Consider the following 20771-nt stretch of genomic DNA (forward strand, 5'->3'; position numbering starts at 1 on the left):
TGATGCAAGCGGGCAAAAAGAATAGATTTCCACTCAAAATTCCAGGTGGCACAGAGTATATATTTTTTAAAGCTACTAGGCTTGGCCAGTGTGGCTCAGTAGTTGAGCATTGACCTCTGAACCAGGAGGTCACGGTTTGATTCCCGATCAGGACTCATGCCTGGGTTGTGGGCTTGATCCTCAGGGTGGGGTATGCAGGAGGCAGCCAATCAATGATTCTCTCTCTTACTCTCTGAAATTATGTATATATATTATATATAGTATATATGTATATATATTAATTATTTATATATATAATTATATATATTGCAGCTTTTCAAAAAAGCTACTAAAATGAAAACTAAAGTAAGGAATAAGTAGTTCTCCTACAAAGATTAATACATTTATTTGTCTCCCTTCCTCTTTCCCTTCCTCCATCTTCTTTCTCTCTGTCTCACATACATACACAAGGAAAAGGTTTCAAACAGTCCCGAGGGCCCTAACAGAGGAAAATGGCCATGAGGATCTATCCCAGGATTACTAGGGGGACAGAGCTAAGGTCTCTTATTACATTGAGAGAAAAAAGCAAAACCGTGAACTGAAGCATAAATTTCCTAATTGTGAGAACCATAATTGACCGGCAGTAAACACCTCATCGTTCTCGAATAGACTGCAGCTTTAGGCAGCCTTCATTAAAAAACCTATTATAGAGATGTGAATAAAGTTAAGGAGGAGCGGGATGTACTGAGGCAGTAGAGACTCAAGGGTGGGGGGTGAGAAGGGGGAGTCTGATGCCCCTTTGTATCTCACTTACCCAGACACTAACATTGAACCACCACAGTGAGCCAAGTATCATATTCCCAAAAAATCTGCCAGACATTCCTGCCATTTCAGCTTTATTGAATTACTATGTAGTGCAGCCTTAGAAATATAAATCATGGAGAAGCAGGAAATGCGTTTATTTCATTAACCCGTGCTAGCCTTCATGCAAGGCCTGCTGGGGCCTCTCTTAGGGACAGCCCTGCTACCTCACCCTGCAAATACATTGCATTTTGTTTCCCAGAGCAGACTTAACAATGGGATATCATTTTAACTCCTGCTTCTCCTAAAGAGGCATTTCTTTCTAATGTAGTTGCCCAGATGTAGTGCAGAATGTTAAGACGAGAACATCTGTGTGTTGTTCATTTGTCATTTCTTGGTCTTCCAGGCAGTAGTTGGCCAGACTTGCTTTTCACTTTCATTCCAATCAACCCTCCACGAAGAAGAACTCGTCTCCAGGATTGGCAACAAACATCTGGATGACATGCAAGGACCCAGATGAACTTTGGCACAAAAATTTGGTGCTCAGCGGAAGGGCTGCACGTGCGAATGCTTAATGGACAGCATGAGGAATGAAGACAGAGATTACTCGGTCACCGCAATCCACTTCCCACTCTTAGATGACAGAGCAGAATTAGAATCGGAAGCCCCGGAGTCAGGTGGCCTGAGTTCAGATTCAGGCCACGCACTTCTCAGCTGGATGACGGGAGCCTGTGACTTCCCCTCTCCAAGCTTCCATTTCCTCCGAGGTATTACTGTTTACCTCCAGGGCCTACTGAGAGGCAGCCTCAAGGAAAAGTGAGTTGGAGGAGGAGGGGCTGTAACCTACAAAACATCACTCAGCTTTGTTATTATCATGACACTTCACCAAAGAAGGAAAGAGACATACTTAAGTGGCTTAGCTTGAGGCCAAAGTTCAGAGTCTGTCCTTTCCACCTTTCCTGTGAGAATTACCCTGCTTTCTCATCCTGTCCCATTTTCCAAGGGGCCTATGTTGTAAATTTCTTCTGGCCCTAGTTGGTTTGGCTCTGTGGATAGAGTGTTGGCCTGCGGACTGAAGGGTCCTAGGTTTGATTCTGATCAAAGACACATGCCTGGGTCCTGGGCTCGATCCCTAGTAGGGGGCATGCAGAAGGCGGTCAATCAATGATTCTCTCTCATCACTGATGTTTCTACCCCCCCCTTCTGAAATCAATAAAAATATATTTTTATTTTAATGGCTGGCTAAATTGAGCTGATAACGGCTTAATGTGTGATTGCTCCCAGGAGTACTGGCATTTGTTTTAATAGGGAAGGGGATCCTAACCTCTCTCCTAACCACTCAGAAGCTCCACTAGGGTACAAGGAGTCATCCTGAAGATGTCACTATCTGGGCCTTTCCCACGTGATCTTGAACATGAAGGTTTTGGAGAGTGAGCAAGGAGCGGATGAAGAAAACCTGTTGGGAGTTAGTTACTTCTCACTCCCTGACATGAAGAAAAGGCTGGAACATGCTAGGGGCTCCATAAGTAATCTTGAGTGGGTGAATAAATGATAGGATTAAGTAAATGCGTGAACAGATGAATGTCCCATACACTCTCCTTGAACCAGATGAGTACACTTTAAGATGATTCTAAGAACACAATATGAAATTGCCTCCCTTTGCAGATGAGAAAAATGAAGTCCAAAACGAGAATACAACTGGGTCAAGATCACAAACACCAAGACTAAGGTCTCTGAACTTGGTATAGGCATCTATGTTAGACTAAGACTCCTGACTTTCTTTGGCTTAAAAGGAAGATTCCCAATTATTTATCAGGCACTGGGTCCGACAGCAAGGTCACCTAGTGCAGGTAAAGGGTGAAGGCTGATCCAGGGGTCCATGCTGGGATGTCACAGCAGGGCTCACACTTAAGGAATGGGTGTGAAGATAAAAACAAAGGTAAGCAAGATTCTAAGGGCAGGAGAAGGCCAACATAGTTCAACAGGTGGAGGAAAGAACAAAGCACCGAGGGTCAGAACACTGGCCAGGAGCAATGTGGTTGACATTGGCTATAGTGGCAGAATCCTGAGTAGGTCGACCAGAATGGAAGATGCAAGGGCAGGAAAGACTTCAGGTACAACACCAGTCAAAGCACCAATGTGCAACTGCATTGGAACCCTGGAGGATGACTGGTCTCTTTTAATCTGTTCCTTCACTTCGGAATCCTTTCCTCAACAAGGACAACATTGTCGCACTATCCTGGATCCCCAATGGGCCTGAGCATGCGATTAGGAGTTGTTTCTCTAAAAGGGGAGGCAATTTTTCCATAACCCCCCCCCCACACACACACACACACATACACACACCCTGCTTGTCTCTTTAAATCTTCATGTTGCCCAGGTAGATGTGTTCATGAGAAGCCAGTCTAAGCATCAACTACTGCCAGGGACCATCTGTACTTCCTAGGGACTAAACCCACAACCATGGCCACTTTGGAGCTGACCAGCAGGCCTGGTTCTGAGGTCTGCATCTGGCTTTCTGCTTTGCACACATCCTTTTGTCTGGGCTCCAAAGCCTGACGGCTGAAGCTTCTGGAATGCCCTAGGCACTGCTGAATCTGATGTTTTTCAGCTTCAGTGATTCACAAATTCCAATTTGCAGAACTTTCTCAGAAGAACTGTATTTTGGGAGCCGCTTTTCTCCAGCTGCCTCCAGAATGAACTGTTCCCCATCCTCCGTCTTTCTTGACTGTAAAATGTTCCTCTGGAAGTTTAGTTTGGGACCATGCCCGTGCCATCACCCTGCTCTGGGCTTTGAAGTCGTGGCAATACTCTCCTTTCTGTGTGATTGAAGTTGCTGTTGCAATGCCTGACCCCAGGCAGGTCATGCAGCCCGCCTTGGCATCCTGTGTTTCCATATGGCTCCAAGCAGTGGCTTTGAGCAATTAGCCCTCTAGAAGCAGGGTCCCCTGAGGCCCAACAGCACAGGAAATAGCATGTGGAGCCCTGTTGGGGGATGAGTGTGAATACACAGCTTTGGACAGAAGGAACCCAGCCACTCAAGGTCTACTATCCCTCTAGTGAGTTCTGAACCATAGCAGGTGCTCAGAATGAAGACTCACTCCTCCATCCCATTCCACTCTAGAGGAACTATGAACCCTGAATCATCTCCATTAATTCCATCTGCGGAGCCTGGATCTTAGAACGTAAAACCACTGGGGTTCTGGGGGACAGTTGCTCTTTCCATACTTGTTTAGAGAGAGCATTGACTTGGGCCGGTGTCTTCATTCCTAATGGTGTCTGTTTAGCTCCTGCAGGAAAATTCCATTTACATGAACAGGGATGATAACAGGATGGGGCTTATGCTCAAGGAGCCCAACTTGAAGAAGGACCATCTCAGGAGCACAACAGAGCAATTAAGAACTGGGGCTCAAAAGCAAGTCAGCTGGGCCTGTATTTGAATCCAACTCCACATTTAATAGTTGGGCAACTTGGGCAACTCACTGTACATTCCCAACCCTCAGTTTTCTCATCTGTAGAAAAGGGCACATGAGGAGCATTAAAAGAGATGATGTGTGTAAAGGGTAGACACACTGCCTGCAGTTCAATAAGAACTCAGTTAAAATTAGCAATCATTATTTTTACTTGTGCTGGGACCTTCCCATGGGAAGCAGACATCCGTTATGACAGAGACACTGTTATGTGTCCATCTGACTCTATTTTATTTTCCACTTTTTCAGTACTACAGACTTGAAGACTATCCAGGAAGTTAGCTTGGGGTCAGGTGACTGAGTTCTGGCTGATGGGCTGTGGGCCCAAATGATGTACATCACATCCAGGCCTGATTCTTAAAAGCTCTTGACTTGTGCTTTCTCTCTCCAGCTGCACAGCTGGAAATGAAGGACCCTCTAATGGCAGAACCACTGGATGGAAGAAGTTCAGATCCCCAAGTGTCTGCATGGAGACCACACGATGCAGAGAGCTGCCCAAACTGCATTGAACTTGGTGAGAGTAAGAAATAACCGTTTATCAGATCGAGTCATTTCAGGGCTTGTTACTTTGGCATAACATGGTCTATCTAGACAAAGTCCCAAATGAAAACTAGCGCAGGGAGTAAGTGAGGAACCAGAGATCAAAAAACAGTGGCTATTCCCAGTCAGGTAGAAATGGGCAGTGTCAATTCTTCATCAGTAGAAAAAGATTGTCACAATTTAAAAACTTTTAAATTTGATTGCTAATTTTCCACACAACTCCCTACCAGAACCAGACAGTTGTGATAGCGTGGGGCAGGTTTTATGATTTGGAAGCCTTCGTCTGAATTTTCTGATCTTTATAGAGCGTCACCACTGCTCCACTTCCATGTCCCAAACCCTGCATGATTCTGTGGCTTAAAAACATCCTCGCCATAAATTTCAATAAATTGGCAGTGAATTTCGGCAGTGGAAACATATTCTCATTTAATATGCACGTCATGGCATGTCTCTCGTCTGGGGACCACCTGTCAAAGGAAGCAGCCATTGGTAATTAAGGGTACACCAAGTATTAAATGATTACAGCCAGTCCACATGAGAACAAGCCACATCTGTTTAGCAAAACAACCACACTCCCTGGGCCATGGTTGTCCTATGCCAATGGACCAAAAATTAACCCTGTAAATCTCTGTTTTAAAGACCCAAGGGCCTTTGCACATACTGTTCCTGCTGTCTGAAATGCTCACTCTTCATATAGCTGGTTCTTTATCTTCAGATCTCTGCCCAAAAGTCACCTCTTCAGAGATGCCTTCCCAGAATACTCTTTCTATAAGAGGTAACCCTCCACCCTTAATTCTTTATCTTTGCACCCTATCCATTTCCTTCATAGCACTTATTACAATCTGTAATTTGGTGGGCAAGGGGGCTATTAACTTGTTTATTATCTGTTTCTTCCACCAGACCCAAGTGATCATGAAATCCACCCTTTCTCTAGAATTCCAAATATATGAGCTAATAAAGCCATTACAGTGTTTAAACAAGTTTCAGCTGGGTTTTCTCATATTATAGCTGATTTTACAAATATATTTCCTCTCTATAGCATTATATTGTGTCTTCCTGATGCTAGCTGTATAAATTTAAAAGCTTCTATGTGTCAGGCCCTGTATTAGATACTTTATATTACATTTAATTTCCACAATAACTCTGAAAGTTAGGGATGATTTAATGCTATTTTGTAGATGCAGCCCAAAAGGTGTAACTTTTTTTGTTGGCTCTGCATCCCATTTACGGAGAGAGCTGCCCTCCCCCATTGTGCAATTCTGAAGGAGCTGTCATTCAAGTATACCACAGGGGTGGGCACAGGATTCAGGCTGGCCAATCAGGGCATCTCTCCACCTGGACTCTGTGACTGGGCCAGAGGGAAACACATGATCTCAGCAAAGCCCATCACAATCTTCCCTGGCACATAAATATTGGGATATTAAGATTCTCTCTCTGACTCCAGGATCACACACTAACAGGACCTGTAACCCTATTACTTCCAGGAGCTACCTTGCTGCCATGCAGAGAAAGCCTGCCTAAGAACAAAATCCACATTTAGTGAGAGTGAGTGAAAAGGCCAATGACATCACTTGAACCCTGGATGCAGCTGTACATGAAGTAGTAAGTTTTTCTTATTACTTAACATGGTCTGAGTTGAGTTTCTGCCACATCCATTGACTAATGTGAGCACCATGTAGAAGCTCAATGAATATTAGTTCTCAATATTCCCCCTAAAAGTGACCACTCCCCAGTAACCTCACCAACCTATCCGTTGACAGCATGTCATCTGTGCCACTCCAGCCACCCCTATATTCCTCACTAAGTTACATTGGGTCCAATCCCTAGGCCATGCACATGCTATTCTATCTGGCTGCAGAACTATGTCTTTCCAAAGGGACTCATTTTTAAGCAGACTTCCTCTTAGTCCCTTACCCCGGAAATGACTGGCAGGCCCATTTGCTAACAAGGGCAGGGACCACAGCAAGAATTAAGAGCTTCCAAGCCAGGCAGATTGCCTTTAAAATGTCCAAAGTCAGTGAATAGTGCCCTGTAAAGAAAGGACTATGGTTTCTCATTCATGTTGAGTTTTACATTCAAGGAAACTTGAATATACAGTGAAAGTTGCCATTTCTTTGGAAAGTCAGACTTTCCTTGCATGGATCCCCTCTAACACTGCTCTTCAGTACAGAGCATGACTCTCAAGGTTTGATTCTAGGGCAGGGCATGATGTCATTTGATATTGTGACTGGGTTCCAGGAACTCCTCAACCTCCGGCATTCTTCATCCCTCTTCCCAAGAGCTTCCTGAAGGGTCTGTGCACAGAAGGAACAATAGCACAATGGGACTCAGTGAGTGCCCCTTTTTTACAGGCAGAGCAGTGGCCTGCACCACGGGGAAACATGGTCCATGGATCTGGACTCTGAGCAATTGGAGTAGGGATGTGTCTGCCCTTAGAGTAGAAGGAGGTGCCCAGGACGGGGGCAGGCAGAGGAAGCTGAGGCTGGGCCCGGAGCGTGGCTGTTAACCTCTGCTGCTGTCTCTAGTCCAGGTTGAAGGAATCGGGTCAGTAGTCTCCTTTGGAAACCAGAACTGAGAACATGTAAATGTGAAAGTTATCTGATAAGCCTGGACGGGCCAGAAAATCAGGGAGGGGAAAGCCAGGCTACAAAAAGGGAATAATAAAGCTGATATGCAAAAGAGGAGCAGAAAAGAGAACCTGTCCTTCTCTAAGCTCCCACGTCTCCAGTTCCTGCTCCCAGCTGCACTGCCAACTGCTCCCCGCCTTCTGAGAACTTCGAATAAATCCCCCATTTGTGCTTAAGCTTGAGTGGGTTTCTGTTAGTTATACCCATTTTATCACTTAGTTAACAAAACGAAAAACAAGCAGATAAAGAAGCAAAGTCCCAGTTCAGTTCATTGCAATTTATTTAATTTAAAAATAAAAACAGAAACAAAAAACAAAACAGAAATCAGTTTCCAACGAAAATACAAACACTTTGGGTGGTTATCCAGCTTTTTTTTTTTTTTTTTTTTTTTTTTTGCTTTTTTTCTTTTTCTTTTCCCCCTGTAGGCTATTCTGGGCTCAAACCAATCAAATGAGTGAAAACCAATTTTGACTGGAGCCATAGCGCATGTTGCACCAATTAAATTACACCAATATATTATTATAATACCTTTGAAATGCCTTTCAGACCAATAAATAAGAAAAGACAAATTCAAATAAAAAAGTCAACTTTTTATTACCAAAAAAAAAAAATAGAAATTAAATAAAAGTCACAACTTGGATTTTTTTTTAAAAAATGTGCAGTCAAGTTTCTCTCTCTCTCTCTTTTTTTCTTCTAGGAATGATACCATGCCAGTTAATCCCTACAGAACATTTCCAGTTTGGCAATAAGCAGTCAGTCGATCATTCACATTTGTACTCAAGACAGCAGGCCTGGGCAAGCCTCGCCTGAATCCCACCCTGGAAAGTGCTCCCTGTCATCTGAAGCAGCAGCAGGGATGGAAATTCAGTGAGTTCGTAGCCATTTCATTTCGCCTGGGGTCTTGAAGTACTTCCTGAAAACTGATCGTGCCTTTGAAATCTACCTGTAAAAAGAAGGGTCATTCTATTCCTTTGGCAGATGTGTAAACGAAGACACTGAAAGGCCCAAGAGGCAAGGGAAGGACCAGGAGAGCTGACAGCCAACCCCCTGCCTGGTCCACCGGGTCATAAAAGTGTCTCTCACTTGTGATTCCGTGGAAACGAATCAAGCACGACCTGCTTGGCTGGGGACTGGCAGGTAGGGGTGGTAGGACTTACTCAGGAAGCAGGGAAGTGGCTTTTCTGAGCTTTTCCCTCTCTTCCAGGGTTTTCCTTGAAAAGCAGAGTCAACATCACATCTAGATCAGAGGATTTAGCAGAACTAGGCAGGGCCTGAGAGACCAGCTAACCCACCCCTCCAGCTCTCACAGAAAGGGAAACGTAGTCCCCAAAACTCTGCAGGTGCCCAAGGCCACCAGCTAGTTAGCAGCACACCAGGACTCAACCTAGAATCTCGGCCTCAGGGTGGAAGACTGTCTTTGCCACAATCCAGTCTGGGTTTACTGACAACAGAGAACATACGTGTGTGTTTCTCTTTGAGGGGCTGGGGAAGGAGAATAGTTTTTCTGAATAGTGTCATTTTTATTTAAAGATTAGAAAGTTGGAAAATACTAAACCGAGGTAATCACTTGGCAAAAGGAAAAAAAAACACATCAACCAGTAGGTAGGTGTTATACCTAAGTCATACCGACAGCTACCCACAAGGCCGGCTGCCATGCATGGGGACCAGCAGTGTGGCAGACCAGGGAGCTCCCAAAAGGTTGTGGAAAACGAGATAAAGAGTAGGGAGCTCAGAGGCTGCCGAATGCCCTCCATGCGCCCACACACCCTTTGCCACCTACAGGATTTTCTTTTTCCCTTTGAACCTTTATGGGAGCTCAGGAAGGAGGTGGAATTGAATGCAAGGAAACTGAGACGCTTCCCACAATACATGACTCAGCTGGACCTGAAGGAACACACAAGACAAAACCCCAGAGCTGGTGGCAAAGGGGAGAAATGCCGCCATCTCCTCAGGGAAAGGGTGGCTTTGTTCTCATTAAATGTTCTTCGTGCCTTACGGTGAATTCTTTCTCATCTCCCCATGAGCTATTGCTTGTTGGTTTTCCCAAAAATGCTTCCAAAAACCAGTCCTCCTTGTTTCTCTAGGTGGCTACCGGAAGTTGGCTAACTTGAAACAAGGGTTTCCATTTCCCCAGGCCAGTAGAATCTGAAGTCATCCCAAATTCACAAATAAGACCATTCATTTCAAACCCAGTACCTGAAGATGTCCCATTGTGGGAGTGACAGTCTTGTCACCTGCAATCTGGGTGTCTTTTCAAGGTAAGAGTCCTATCACACCTCTTCTCTGCCTCCTCCAGAACCATCTGGATGGCTTCCCAGGAAATGTCTCCTTTTCCATATGCTTCCTCCCAGCCCACTCTGCTCTTTCAACACCTTATTCATGTGAATGGATGAACATTCTTTCCCCCCAAAGCCTAGGAGTTCAAACCCATGACAGAGAATACCTAGAGTTGGGGGGAAACACCTTCCACCTGACTTTCCTTTCCTCGTCCAAATATCCTACCTACACACTAACTCCCTACAAGCAAACTCGCCTACTTCTGAGGATCCCACACGTGGTGGATGGGGAAACCGTCTGCTATTACTAGACAGGGTCAATGGGTGAGCCAGTTACTCCCTTGGAGACTATGGACAGTATCACATCCAAGTGAGAGCATTCATGCAGATGAGAATGAACCCAAGAGGCAGCATTCCAGTTAATATTGAGATGTTAAAGAAATTGACAAGTTGTCCCCTTGTTGGTGCGGGTCAGTTTCCATTCATCTGTGCAAAAAGCACAGAGGGTCCCAGGCTCTGTTATACACCAGTTTTAACCTCTGACACCACCATCTTTTTCCCATCCACCCTTGGGAAGTTGTGCTGAAGAGCAAGGCAGACATCAGAGAAGAAGCCAAAAAATCACCATAGGCTCTAAGTCCTTAGCTGAGTTCAGAGCATCCTCTCTCTGACCAAGGCCCTATCTTCCATTCAAGATAGAGTAGCAAATGGACAAGTGCCACTCCAGTAGCATTCAGAGATAACATAGATCCCACAGGGTGCCTTAACCTAATTCCCAGGGCTTAACCAGGTCAAGGATGGCAACTACATGGCATGAGTGCTACGGCCCCTCTTACCATACCCATGGCAGCCATGACTAGTTGATCACAGAACTCCTTCCCATGTGCCTGGGCTACTCACACCAGCACAGCCAGCAGCCACTATCAATCAACCACCAATTCAAACTCAGGTTGCCGAACTCTACTTGCCAACCCCAAGCAATCAGACCAGACCAAGCTTGCTAATGTGAGAGAAGGAGCAAGCTCTGAGCTCACCCAAAGCAGACATCTCCAGTCTCTCATGCCTCCTCCAGAAGCACTTGGATGACTTCTAGGGAAACGCTCCCTCTTCCATAGGCTTCCTCCCACCCTCTAAGTGCTGGCCAATGCCACCTCCCCTGATAGCTTGGCCTCTAGGAGGTACCATAAAGCCGATGCCAATTAGGACCCAAATTCTGGATGGCAGCTGACAGGACTGGCAGAGAGCCCACTTCTCCCTTTTAGGTGCTGGCTCAAGGTTGCAACCTTGGCCAAGTGAGATGGCACCAATCCTTTTTCAGTCTATCATCGTGGCCAGCAAAGAGGTAACCAGCTCGTTAGCACAAGTCATTGCTTCCCTTCCTCCCTCGTACCCACCCCCAACCCGCCCCTGCACCCCGGGGGAGCTAGTTGAGTTTGTTGCAGATCTCCAGCGCTTTCTTGTAGACCTGAGTCACGTCATCCATGTCCGTGAGGAGGGAGAAGCTGCTGTCTCCCAGCCGGTTCCGGTACCGCTTCGGGTACTGAGGCCGGGGCCGGTTCTGGAGCCCCTCAAAGTCCTGGATCTGGAGGAAGTTTTCCGCCGAGACACAGCTGCGGATGCGCTGGCGGGCGGGGCGATTCTCCTGCAAATCCAGCAAGTCAAAGGAGTCGCTGGACAGGACACTGTCATCGCTGATGATGCTGGAAGGCCGGCTGTAGCTCCGGGAGAGGCCCTCGGAGGAGACGCTGGGCTCCAGCAAGGATTCCAGTGTGGGCATTTCGGGGCTGGCGAGGGCCGGGTCCATGGTGCCTGCAGAGTACTTGCTGCTGTGTTTCAAGATGCCCTTCCTGCGGCAGGACAGGCTGTGGACAGTCACCCTGGCTGTGTCTGGGGGGCTGGGGGACGGGATGCTGCTGCCCATCCCATCGTTGCTGTCCAAGAGCTCCGAGGACTCGCTGCGCTCCGGGGAGGAGTAGTAACCCGATTCCCTCTGCTGCGTCTTTTTCAAGATGCCTTTCTTGGGCATGGTGGCCGCCTGCTTGGGGCTGAGTTTACCTGGCACCTCTGCCTCGGGGGAGCTGGGGAGGGGCACGCCAGTCCGGCACAGGTCCTGCTCCATCTTGAAAGCAGGGGGTAAGGCAGGACTGACGACGCCTTCGATGAAGCCGGTGCTGTGAGAGCGATGCTCGCTGTTGCTTCGCTTCTTCAGGATCCCTTTGGGTCTCTTGGAGCTCAGTTTGGATGGACTCTCGGGCACCGAGTCCTGGCCGGACTGGGCAAAGTCGTTCTCTTTCTTGGACTTCTTCAGCGACCGCTGCCGCTCCAGCATGACCTCCGAGGCCCCCGGCTTCGTCAGGTTCTTCATTTTGGCTTCCGCCTCGGCCTGCAGCCCCGTGGACCGGTGGTGCCAGTCGATAATCCGGGCCAGGAGCGGCGACTCGGAGTTGGGGAGGGCATCGCAGTCACAGACGCTGCTCTTGTAGCCCCAGTTCACCCACCAGTGGTTGGCGATGTCCTCGATGGTGGCCCGGCGATCGGGGTTCACCATCAGCATCCACCGGATGAGTCCTCGAGCATCTACGGGGCAAGAAGGAAGAGGCCTTAATGGGAGCCCCCGGCTTTGTGACAGGGACGACACTCCAGGAATGGCTAAGGAGACACGCTCCCTTTCCGAAAACTCCAGTCGGAGCCCCAGGCTAGCCAAAGTCTTCCGGACTGTACCTCAAAAGCCTCATCAAAACTTAGAACCACGGGCCAGTTCGCCATCACAGCCTGGCACGTGTTTGCATGTGAGTGAAGGGATGTCACGAACTACTGGGCTTCCTATCAACTCCAGTCTTTATAAAATGGGCAAGGCCGGGTACCCTGCAAAGAATCCAGACCCAACCCCAGCAGCGCCCCACTACCCCTCCGGTGAATGTCCCTTCACCGAAAGGGAACACAGCTGTAGATTACTGTGGCGCTCTTCAGTCCTCCGGACAGAGGCTTGCATAAGCATGCAGTGCTCACGGTCATCGGGAAAGCATGTAGCGATGACAAAGAAATTTGGGGCCGAAATGGCGAGAAAAAGGCTCCTCATCAGAGAGGGAAAGACGGAGAAGGATGGAGAGGAGCTCAGACCTGGCACACCTGGGCAGTGAAGGGGCCAAGTGCAGGGCCATGCCCACGGCCGGCCTTGGCCAGGTTCTGAGGCCCACACCCCATGAGCTCAGCTCCTTTCCCTCTGACATAAGCCACAGCGTGCTGAGCTGTCAGATCAGAGAGCTGATCTGCCTGCTGTCAGCTCACCGCCTGTCTGACAAACTCCATTTGCAAATTTCTGTTGCCAGAGAGGTTAGGGGAAGCCCCAAAGGGATGTCGAGGAGGCACAGGAACCAGCTGCCTCTCACAGCTTTCACACTGACTTCAAAGATCAACTGTGCTTCCCTGATGGGGGCTGAATTACATCCCGGGAGGCGCCACCTCCCCCGGCCACTTATGTGGGCTAATGAGTAGCTGGCAAGGGCCTGGCAAGGGGGCCGGGGGGGGCCCCACCCCTGAAAAGTGACAGGACGATGTTCATTCAGTCATTCCACAATTATTTCCTGAACTCCTGTAATGTGCCAGGAACCCGTTAGCTGGAGAGGCAAGTAAGACCGCCATAGAGATCACCCTGAAATTTCTCAAAAAAGAAAAATTCCCAAACAGGTTGGCTTATTGACAAAAAATAGAGATATGACCCTCTCTATCTACACATGTGCAGTAGTCAATCCTCATTATTCACAGATTCTGTACTTGTACACTCACCTACTCACTAACATGTATGTGTGACCTGAACATCAGCACTCAGGGTGCTTTCCTGGCCTTGAGCACAGTGGAGAGGCAACACCCCGAGCTGCCCGACACGCATGTGTGTTCCCAGCAAGGGGACGGCACTCTGCGTGTTGTGTCTGCGCTCATGACTCACCCAGTGTCCTCTTCAGCCTATTTAGTCCACGTTTTTCACATTTTTGCACCTTCTGTGGATTCGGCTGTTTAAACTGCCCCAGGTGTAGTGCTATCTAGTGATCCTAAGGGCAAGAAGGCTGTGATGTGTGTCAGGTAAGCTTGTTCAGGCATGAGTCACAGGGCTGTTGGCCATGACTTTGATGATAAGGAATCAACAGTATATTTTAAGCGAGGTATCTTTAAACAGAAACATATAAGGTTTGTTGAAAACAAGGTTACCTACTGTTCAGTGACAAAAGCACGGGGACTTCAGAGGCTCACAGGAATCGAGCCCTGTGTCTCGCTGAGGAGCAACGCTCCGGGACTCACTAACCAGTGCTCACAGCAACGTTACAGAACGTCACTACCTGAATAATGAGAATCACCTATGGGTGTCCATATATGGGTGAACATATATGTATACATATATGAAGTGCCTGTGTTAACTGTATAATAATGGCCCCCTGGGCACACCCTTTCCCCACACGCAGGGCACTCTCCCATCAAGAGGCAGAGCCTGTGGCCTCGGTGGCTTTGCCCAACGGGAGACAGCAGAAGGGACTTTATCTGGCTTCCAACACAGACATTAAGAAAGCCTGGCAGCTGCTTCTTCCTCTCTCTTAGAGCCCAGAGCTGCCACGTAAGAAGGGCAGGCTCCCTCCCAGACTGAGAGGCCTGGGGAGGCACCTCATGGACAGAGAGTCCACAAGGAGTGTCCCCAAGTCAGCCCCGCTGCCATCGGTTACAGCTGCAGGAGAAACCCCTTCCAGCAAGGCCAGCAGAGCTCTAGCCAACCCAGGTGATCGATACGGTGACATGGTAGCTTGGGGGATGGGACAGAGCCCTGATGCAGCCACAGATCATGAAACAGTGTCCCTGGTGGCACAGTGGTGAAAAGGGGCCGTTGCCACGCTCATGACGGTCTCGTCAGGGTGGTCTGTATGTCTACCTGGACCAGAAGACACCAAAAACACCTCTTCCAAATTTTTAATTTTTAGTGGAGAAACTGAATCCAAACAGGGTGAGGGGTCTGCCCAAGTCCGCACAGCGAGTGAACGGGACTCCTCCGAGCCTTCCGGCCGTGCAGAAGGCTTGTTGTGAAGTTCTCATTCGGGAAAGCGGCCTCACAAGCCAGCTCTGCCAGAAAGCAAAGAGCTGGAGGGAATAAAGAGGAAAAGCAGGAGACTCCGTTCAGACGCTAAATCAGAAGCAGAAAGTGTGAGCTCGGGCAGCTCCCACTCCACCCCTGACCCTTCCAAGCACGCACCTGAGGGCTGCGTGGGCTCCCGGTACTCTCCGCTGCTGATCTGCCGAATGAGGTTTTTGTGATCGAAACCATCGAAGGGCATTGTTCCATAAACCAGGGTGTAAAGCAACACGCCCAGGGCCCAGCTGTCCACCTGGAGCAGAGAGACAGGACATATAGGAGCTGGGAAGCCGATTCCGGATGCCTTCCAGACCATTAGCATCACAGCGTGGGAGCAGCCACCCCCAGTGACCCCGGAGCAGAGTTTAGCACCTGGCAGACAGGTTCCCATGGCAGCCTGACAACTGATACGCAGTGCAGCTGGGCATTTCCACTTCAAACCAAGCCCCCGCAGTCCCAGTCTTCTTTGATCCTCACTCTAACTTTGTGAACTAGGTAGGGATGGATGACTTTCACCCGCCCCCCACTTCACAGATGAGAATACTGAGGCACAAAGACCTCCATGGTTTCTCTCGAGAGGCCTCTCCCCAGTGACGGAGGGTAAGCCTGGGACGCAGGGCTCTTGGCTTCTCTCACCCAGGAATCCATTCCTTCCTGTACCTTCCTTCAAATGGATCGGGCGGCAAACCCAAATGCTTACAGGAGCCAGGCAGGCACAAACATGAACGGAGCAAGAGAGAATCAGGGAACCAACGTGGAGTGCTGGGGACAGAGACAAACCGTACAGTCCATTCATCCATCTCAAGCAGGCAGCCCCCCTGGCTAATTGCCGCCTCAAGGCGACACACAGACCCCGCACGGCTCGATCCTTTGGGTTTTTTCAAGAGAAGTCAGAAACCAGACTTATATGTGAAATCTCCCAGTTATTAAATGTGTGTTCAATATTTTTTTTTTCTTTTTTAGAAAAACAAATGTGGCCAAAGAAAGCACGCTTGCTGGCCGGTTCACAGGCTGCCAGCTTGTAACCTCGGAAAGAGATCCTCCAAGATCAAAGAGGCGTTCATTGTCTATGATAACTTTACAGTGTCGAGTTTCTGCAGTTTCGTAAATGGAATCCTGTGCTCCTCCCTTACATTCTTGCTTCAGAAAGACTTTCCCTGCACTGTCGCTGGCAGAGGCTGCTGGCATCCTTCTCTCCCGCCTCCAGCCCTGCCCCAAACACTCTCAAACAGATAAATATTTGGAAGGAAACATTTCAACCCAGCGAACAGCTGCTATTTAAAGAATACTGAGTGGATGAAATCTCTCTGTAAAGAGAACCATCTTTTTTTTTTTTAAGAAAAATAGCCACTCACAAAAAATAGCCACCCGCTTTTAAAATAACATTTCCACCTAACACACGGCCCCAAAAAGCCTTAGGCATGTAGAGCCGTGCATTGCTCATGAGTTCAAAGATACAATTAAAATGTATTTCCTTAATCAAAAAATACAGGCTGTCAAACTTATTTGCGAAAAGGTAGTCATTCCCAGAGCTAAGGAGTTTTCGGTTTGATGTTTGTTTGTTTTCTTGTTTTGTTCTAATGAGGAAAAACTGAAAGTAATCTGTCTAAATCTTGGGGAGTGTTTAAATTATAGTATGTTTAGTCGTACAATAAAACTTTGTGTTGTCATTAAAAACTATGTTTTTAATAACAAATTCAGAAAATGTCATAATGTTAATAAAATACACACACACACACATATATACATATACAAGGACCTCAATTATTTTTTAAGATTTTTTTATTGATTTTTAGAGAGGGAAGAGAGAGGGAGACAGAGAGAAATATGTGTATGAAAGTGGAGCATCGATCAGTTGCCTCCTGCAGGCTCCCTACCAGGGACTGAACCGGAAACCCAGGCACTTGCCCTGACTGAAAACATTTAGATGCTCAGAACGATGCCCAACCAACTGAGCCACACAAGCCACGACTCAATTTTTGAAATGCAGAGATTGACAATGGAAAAGGGTCTTTTAAAAAGCCACAAAAATATTAACTGGTTATCTTTTATGGGTAGATTGCAGATAACTTTATTTTCTCTTTTAGGCTTTTCTGGATTTTTCTATTTTTCTCCCAGGTGGGTGTGTGTTATGGCTTTTATAATCATATAAGAAAAAGTTTGCTTTGCTTATTTCGTTGGGGTATTTTTTAAAGTATTTTCTGGATTAAGCTCTTTGCCCTCTGGCCTTTTCTCCCCCCCAAGACCCCCAGCCCCCACTCGCCCCGCCATACACATCAGGCAGCCTGCTCACCTCTGGCCCTCGGTAAGGCCTCCCATTGACAATTTCAGGAGACGCATAGAGTGGGCTCCCACAAAACGTTTGCAAGAACTTGTCCTTCTGGTACAGGTTGGAAAGCCCAAAGTCAGCAATCTACAAAGAAAGGAAGATCCAGGGGGCTTGTTAGCGTCGCAGTCAGTGTCTGCATTGGATCAACTCGCACGACCCAGCACTAGAGCAGCTGAGGGCACCTGGGGGGTCTGCCGGCCGAGTCACCCTTTTCTCTGTAGCCCTGGGTCTTCATACAAGGACCAGTCAACACGACTGGGCCCGTGACTCCCGGCGGCGGTCCTTGGCATCCAGCACACGTTCTGCCACATCTGCACACACCTGCTCTGTTCCTTAAAATTACTCCTTACATGGACGCTCTTTTTTAAAAAAATATTTTTTTATTGATTTCAGAGAGGAAGGAAGAGGGAGCGAGAGATAGAAATATCAATGATGAGAGAGAATCATTGATTGGCTGCCTCCTGCACGCCCCCTACTGGGGATCGAACCCGCAACCCAGGCATGTGCCCTTGACCGAAATCAAACCCGGGACTTTTCAGTCCACAGGCCAATGCTCTATCCACTGAGCAAACTGGCTAGGGCTGGACGTTCTATCTTCACTTCCATTTAGATTTGCCTGAGAAATCCACAAAATCACAGGCTTGATGTTTCTGATGAACACCGAAGTGCATAACCACCTGGTATTAGTTTGAAAAGTGTTCATCTGTGGCCTACCTAATCACACTGCACCACGGTCGTGTGCACATCGCACTTTGGAAAACCCTTACCTGTGCACCTGACACCACCACCTCTTTATCCGCCCACACGCTGATCAGAACTGCAGTTTGCCTACCTGGTGACCCTAGAGCAGTGGTTCTCAACCTGTGGGTCGCAACCCCTTTGGCGGTCGAACGACCCTTTCACAGGGGTTACCTAAGACCATCTTACATATCAGATATTTACATTACGATTCATAACAGTAACAACATTACAGTTATGAAGTAGCAACGAAAATAATTTTATGGTTGGGTCACAACATGAGGAACTGTATTTAAAGGGCCAGAAGGTTGAGAACCACTGCCCTAGAGGAAATGGACTCAGGGCTCTGGGTTTTGTTAAATGAGTTTTTAATCATATTTCAGCCATCTGTGTGACATGGAGCAGGTCCATTAGCTACTCTAAGCCTCAGTTTGCTCGCCAGAAAATGGGAATCCATGATCCCTATCCTGTTCCAGCTCACACGATTATTGTGAGAATGAAAAAAAATCCATCCAGATGAGACCATGACTGCAAAAGTGCTTTATAGTCCTAAGCAAATGTTTTACCTAAGCTTGCTGCTCTTTAACCGCACAGCCCTTGAAGCCATTCTCTGTTCCTTGAGTTTAAATGTTTTATTTATTGCTATTTATGGCAGCACTCTTCCATATATATATATTTTCCACATATGTATCACAAATATACATATAATGTTCATATATGCATATGTGCATATATGTGTGTATATGTGTGTGTGTGTGTGTGTGTGTGTATATATATATATATATATATATATATATATATATATATATATATATAAGAATTCACCTTGCCTGTTAGACTTAAGTCCCCTGAGGCAGGTGGGAGGTTCCATATCTTCCCCTCATCTTTGTATCACGCACTGCTTAGCACCTGCTCGTACCCAAGAAACAATTCTCACTAGAATAAGCAGTATATTTTGAAAACCACAAGATAATTAGCAGATAATACAAAGGAATAATGATAAACTTAGTTTCCACTTACTGAACAACTTCTAAGTATCAGCCACTGTTCTGAGCATTTTACGCTCTCTAATCTAATCCTACCCAAAACCCCATTTACACAAGAATGTGAATGTACTTCATGGCACTGAACTGTACATCTAAAAATAGTTAAGATGGTGAATTTTGTTTTATGGATATTTTACCACATTAAAAAAAAAAAAAACCAAACATTTAACAGATGAGAAAAATGAGGTTTAGGGAGACGAGGCTATTCATTTCAGGTGAACTAACTAGTAAGCACCTATGTAAACCCATATCTGTAAAGTTTCCAACCATGAGCCTTCCTGCCCCGGGTAACAGCAAATTTCACTCCACTCTCAGCCTTTCACGCAGCCTTACAGCCTGAGCCACCGCGGGCTTCTGCCGCTCCCCAAGCTGATTTCCACCGGAGGCTTAAAAACAGCCTGAGTGATCCACATGCCCAGCCTGACCGCAAACCCGCTAGGGCTCTGTTTTGATGCAGCCCCCCAAATAAGCCTATTTTATAGAAGTCAGTCCTGAATGAATGGAATGTCACTGCAAGTAGCTGGTGAAAAACCACCCTTAGAAAACGCATTCTCGGGGTTCAGATTGCACTTAATTGCCCTGAATTCCACTTTCTTATCAAGGCCCCTGCCTGGCTTGCTTACAGGAAGTTGGTTGGAAGCTATATGAAGTGTGCCCTGTCAACCAGAAGAGGAATGACATGGCTGCAGCCCTGGGATATACCGAGAAGTCGCAGACTGTGTCCTCTCCGACCACTAAGGCAGAACTAACTGTCCCAGACAGTGTGCATCCTGCGGACAATACATTCCTTCCCACCCCACAATGTCAGAGGCACCCGGGGCACCTGTGAGCTTCCAGATACACACACGTGTGAGAGGCACCCGCCAGCTCCGCGTGCAAAACCCCACGTGCACACACTCACACGCGGAGTTCTCCAAGCCTGGGCATCCTTGCTTTCTTTTCAGCCCTCTGAGAGTGTGTTTATGTTGTACCCACTCCCATCCTCACAGACGGATGCTTATCAGCCTCTCCCAGTAAAGCTGTCAGGGCTGCTGACAGAAGATGAATAGAGATCTAGATTAGTCCATGTTCTTGGCACTTTAATGGGGAAAAGCAATACTAATACACACACACACACACACACACACACACACACACACATCGTTCTCAAACCTTAAGCCACTTAAACTTGGGCTGTGGCTCTAGACCGCATGCCCTGTGGAGCCTACATCAAGTGGCCACTGGTTATGAAACTTCTCAAAGCCTCAGTTTTCTCATCTGTAAAATGGAGGTAGGAACAGTGTCTACCCCCACAGGGTCATGGCGAAAATTAAATACCATAATGTATGTAAAATACTTAGAACAGAAATTGGTGCAGAGTTGAAGCTCAATAAATATTTGCTTCCCACCTTTAAATCCATGTTGATAACTTTAGTAACTTCATGATACTCAAAAGGATATTCCATTTCCATTTAAGAGAATTACATAAGGCTTCTATTTCAAATAAGTATAATTTTTAAAAGTGAAATGAACTAAATATATTAAGTAAAATAGCAACAGGAGATACTAGGGAAAGTCAAAATCCAAGAAGAGAGTGAAAGAAAGGAAATTTGGGCCCAGCTGGTGCAGCTCAGCAGTTGGGCATGGACCCAGGAATCAAGAGGTCACCGGTCAGGGCACATGCCCTGGTTGTCGGCTCAATCCCCACGAGGGGACATGCAGGAGGCAGCCAATCGATGTTTCTCTCTCATAGATGTTTCTATCTCTCTATTTCTCTCCTTTCCTCTCCTCTCAAAAAATCAATAAAAAGTATTTTTTTAAGAAATTTTGGAAAAGCTAAAAACATGGGGAATAACAATTTTTGAACATAATA

General features: G+C 47.0%; 1 protein-coding gene across 2 annotated transcripts in view; it reads right to left on the reverse strand.

Annotated features, from left to right (window-relative positions):
• Nucleotides 1-7785: 7785 nt before the first annotated feature.
• NUAK1 (NUAK family kinase 1) overlaps nucleotides 7786-20771 on the reverse strand; it is a 73417-nt gene continuing 60431 nt past the window's right edge. The window contains exons 5-7 of one of the 2 annotated variants that reach the window (XM_036297515.1): nucleotides 17100-17219; nucleotides 14927-15059; nucleotides 7786-12270 (exon numbers count right to left, since the gene is read on the reverse strand). In XM_036297515.1, the coding sequence (XP_036153408.1) occupies nucleotides 11117-12270; nucleotides 14927-15059; nucleotides 17100-17219 (1407 nt within the window). In that variant the 3' untranslated portion in view covers nucleotides 7786-11116. The remainder of the gene's footprint in view (nucleotides 12271-14926; nucleotides 15060-17099; nucleotides 17220-20771) is intronic. The other variant, XM_036297516.1, reaches the window with a different exon arrangement.

Source organism: Myotis myotis, unplaced genomic scaffold (genome assembly GCF_014108235.1).
Source record: "Myotis myotis isolate mMyoMyo1 unplaced genomic scaffold, mMyoMyo1.p scaffold_m19_p_3, whole genome shotgun sequence".
NCBI classification, from domain to species: Eukaryota; Metazoa; Chordata; class Mammalia; order Chiroptera; family Vespertilionidae; genus Myotis; species Myotis myotis.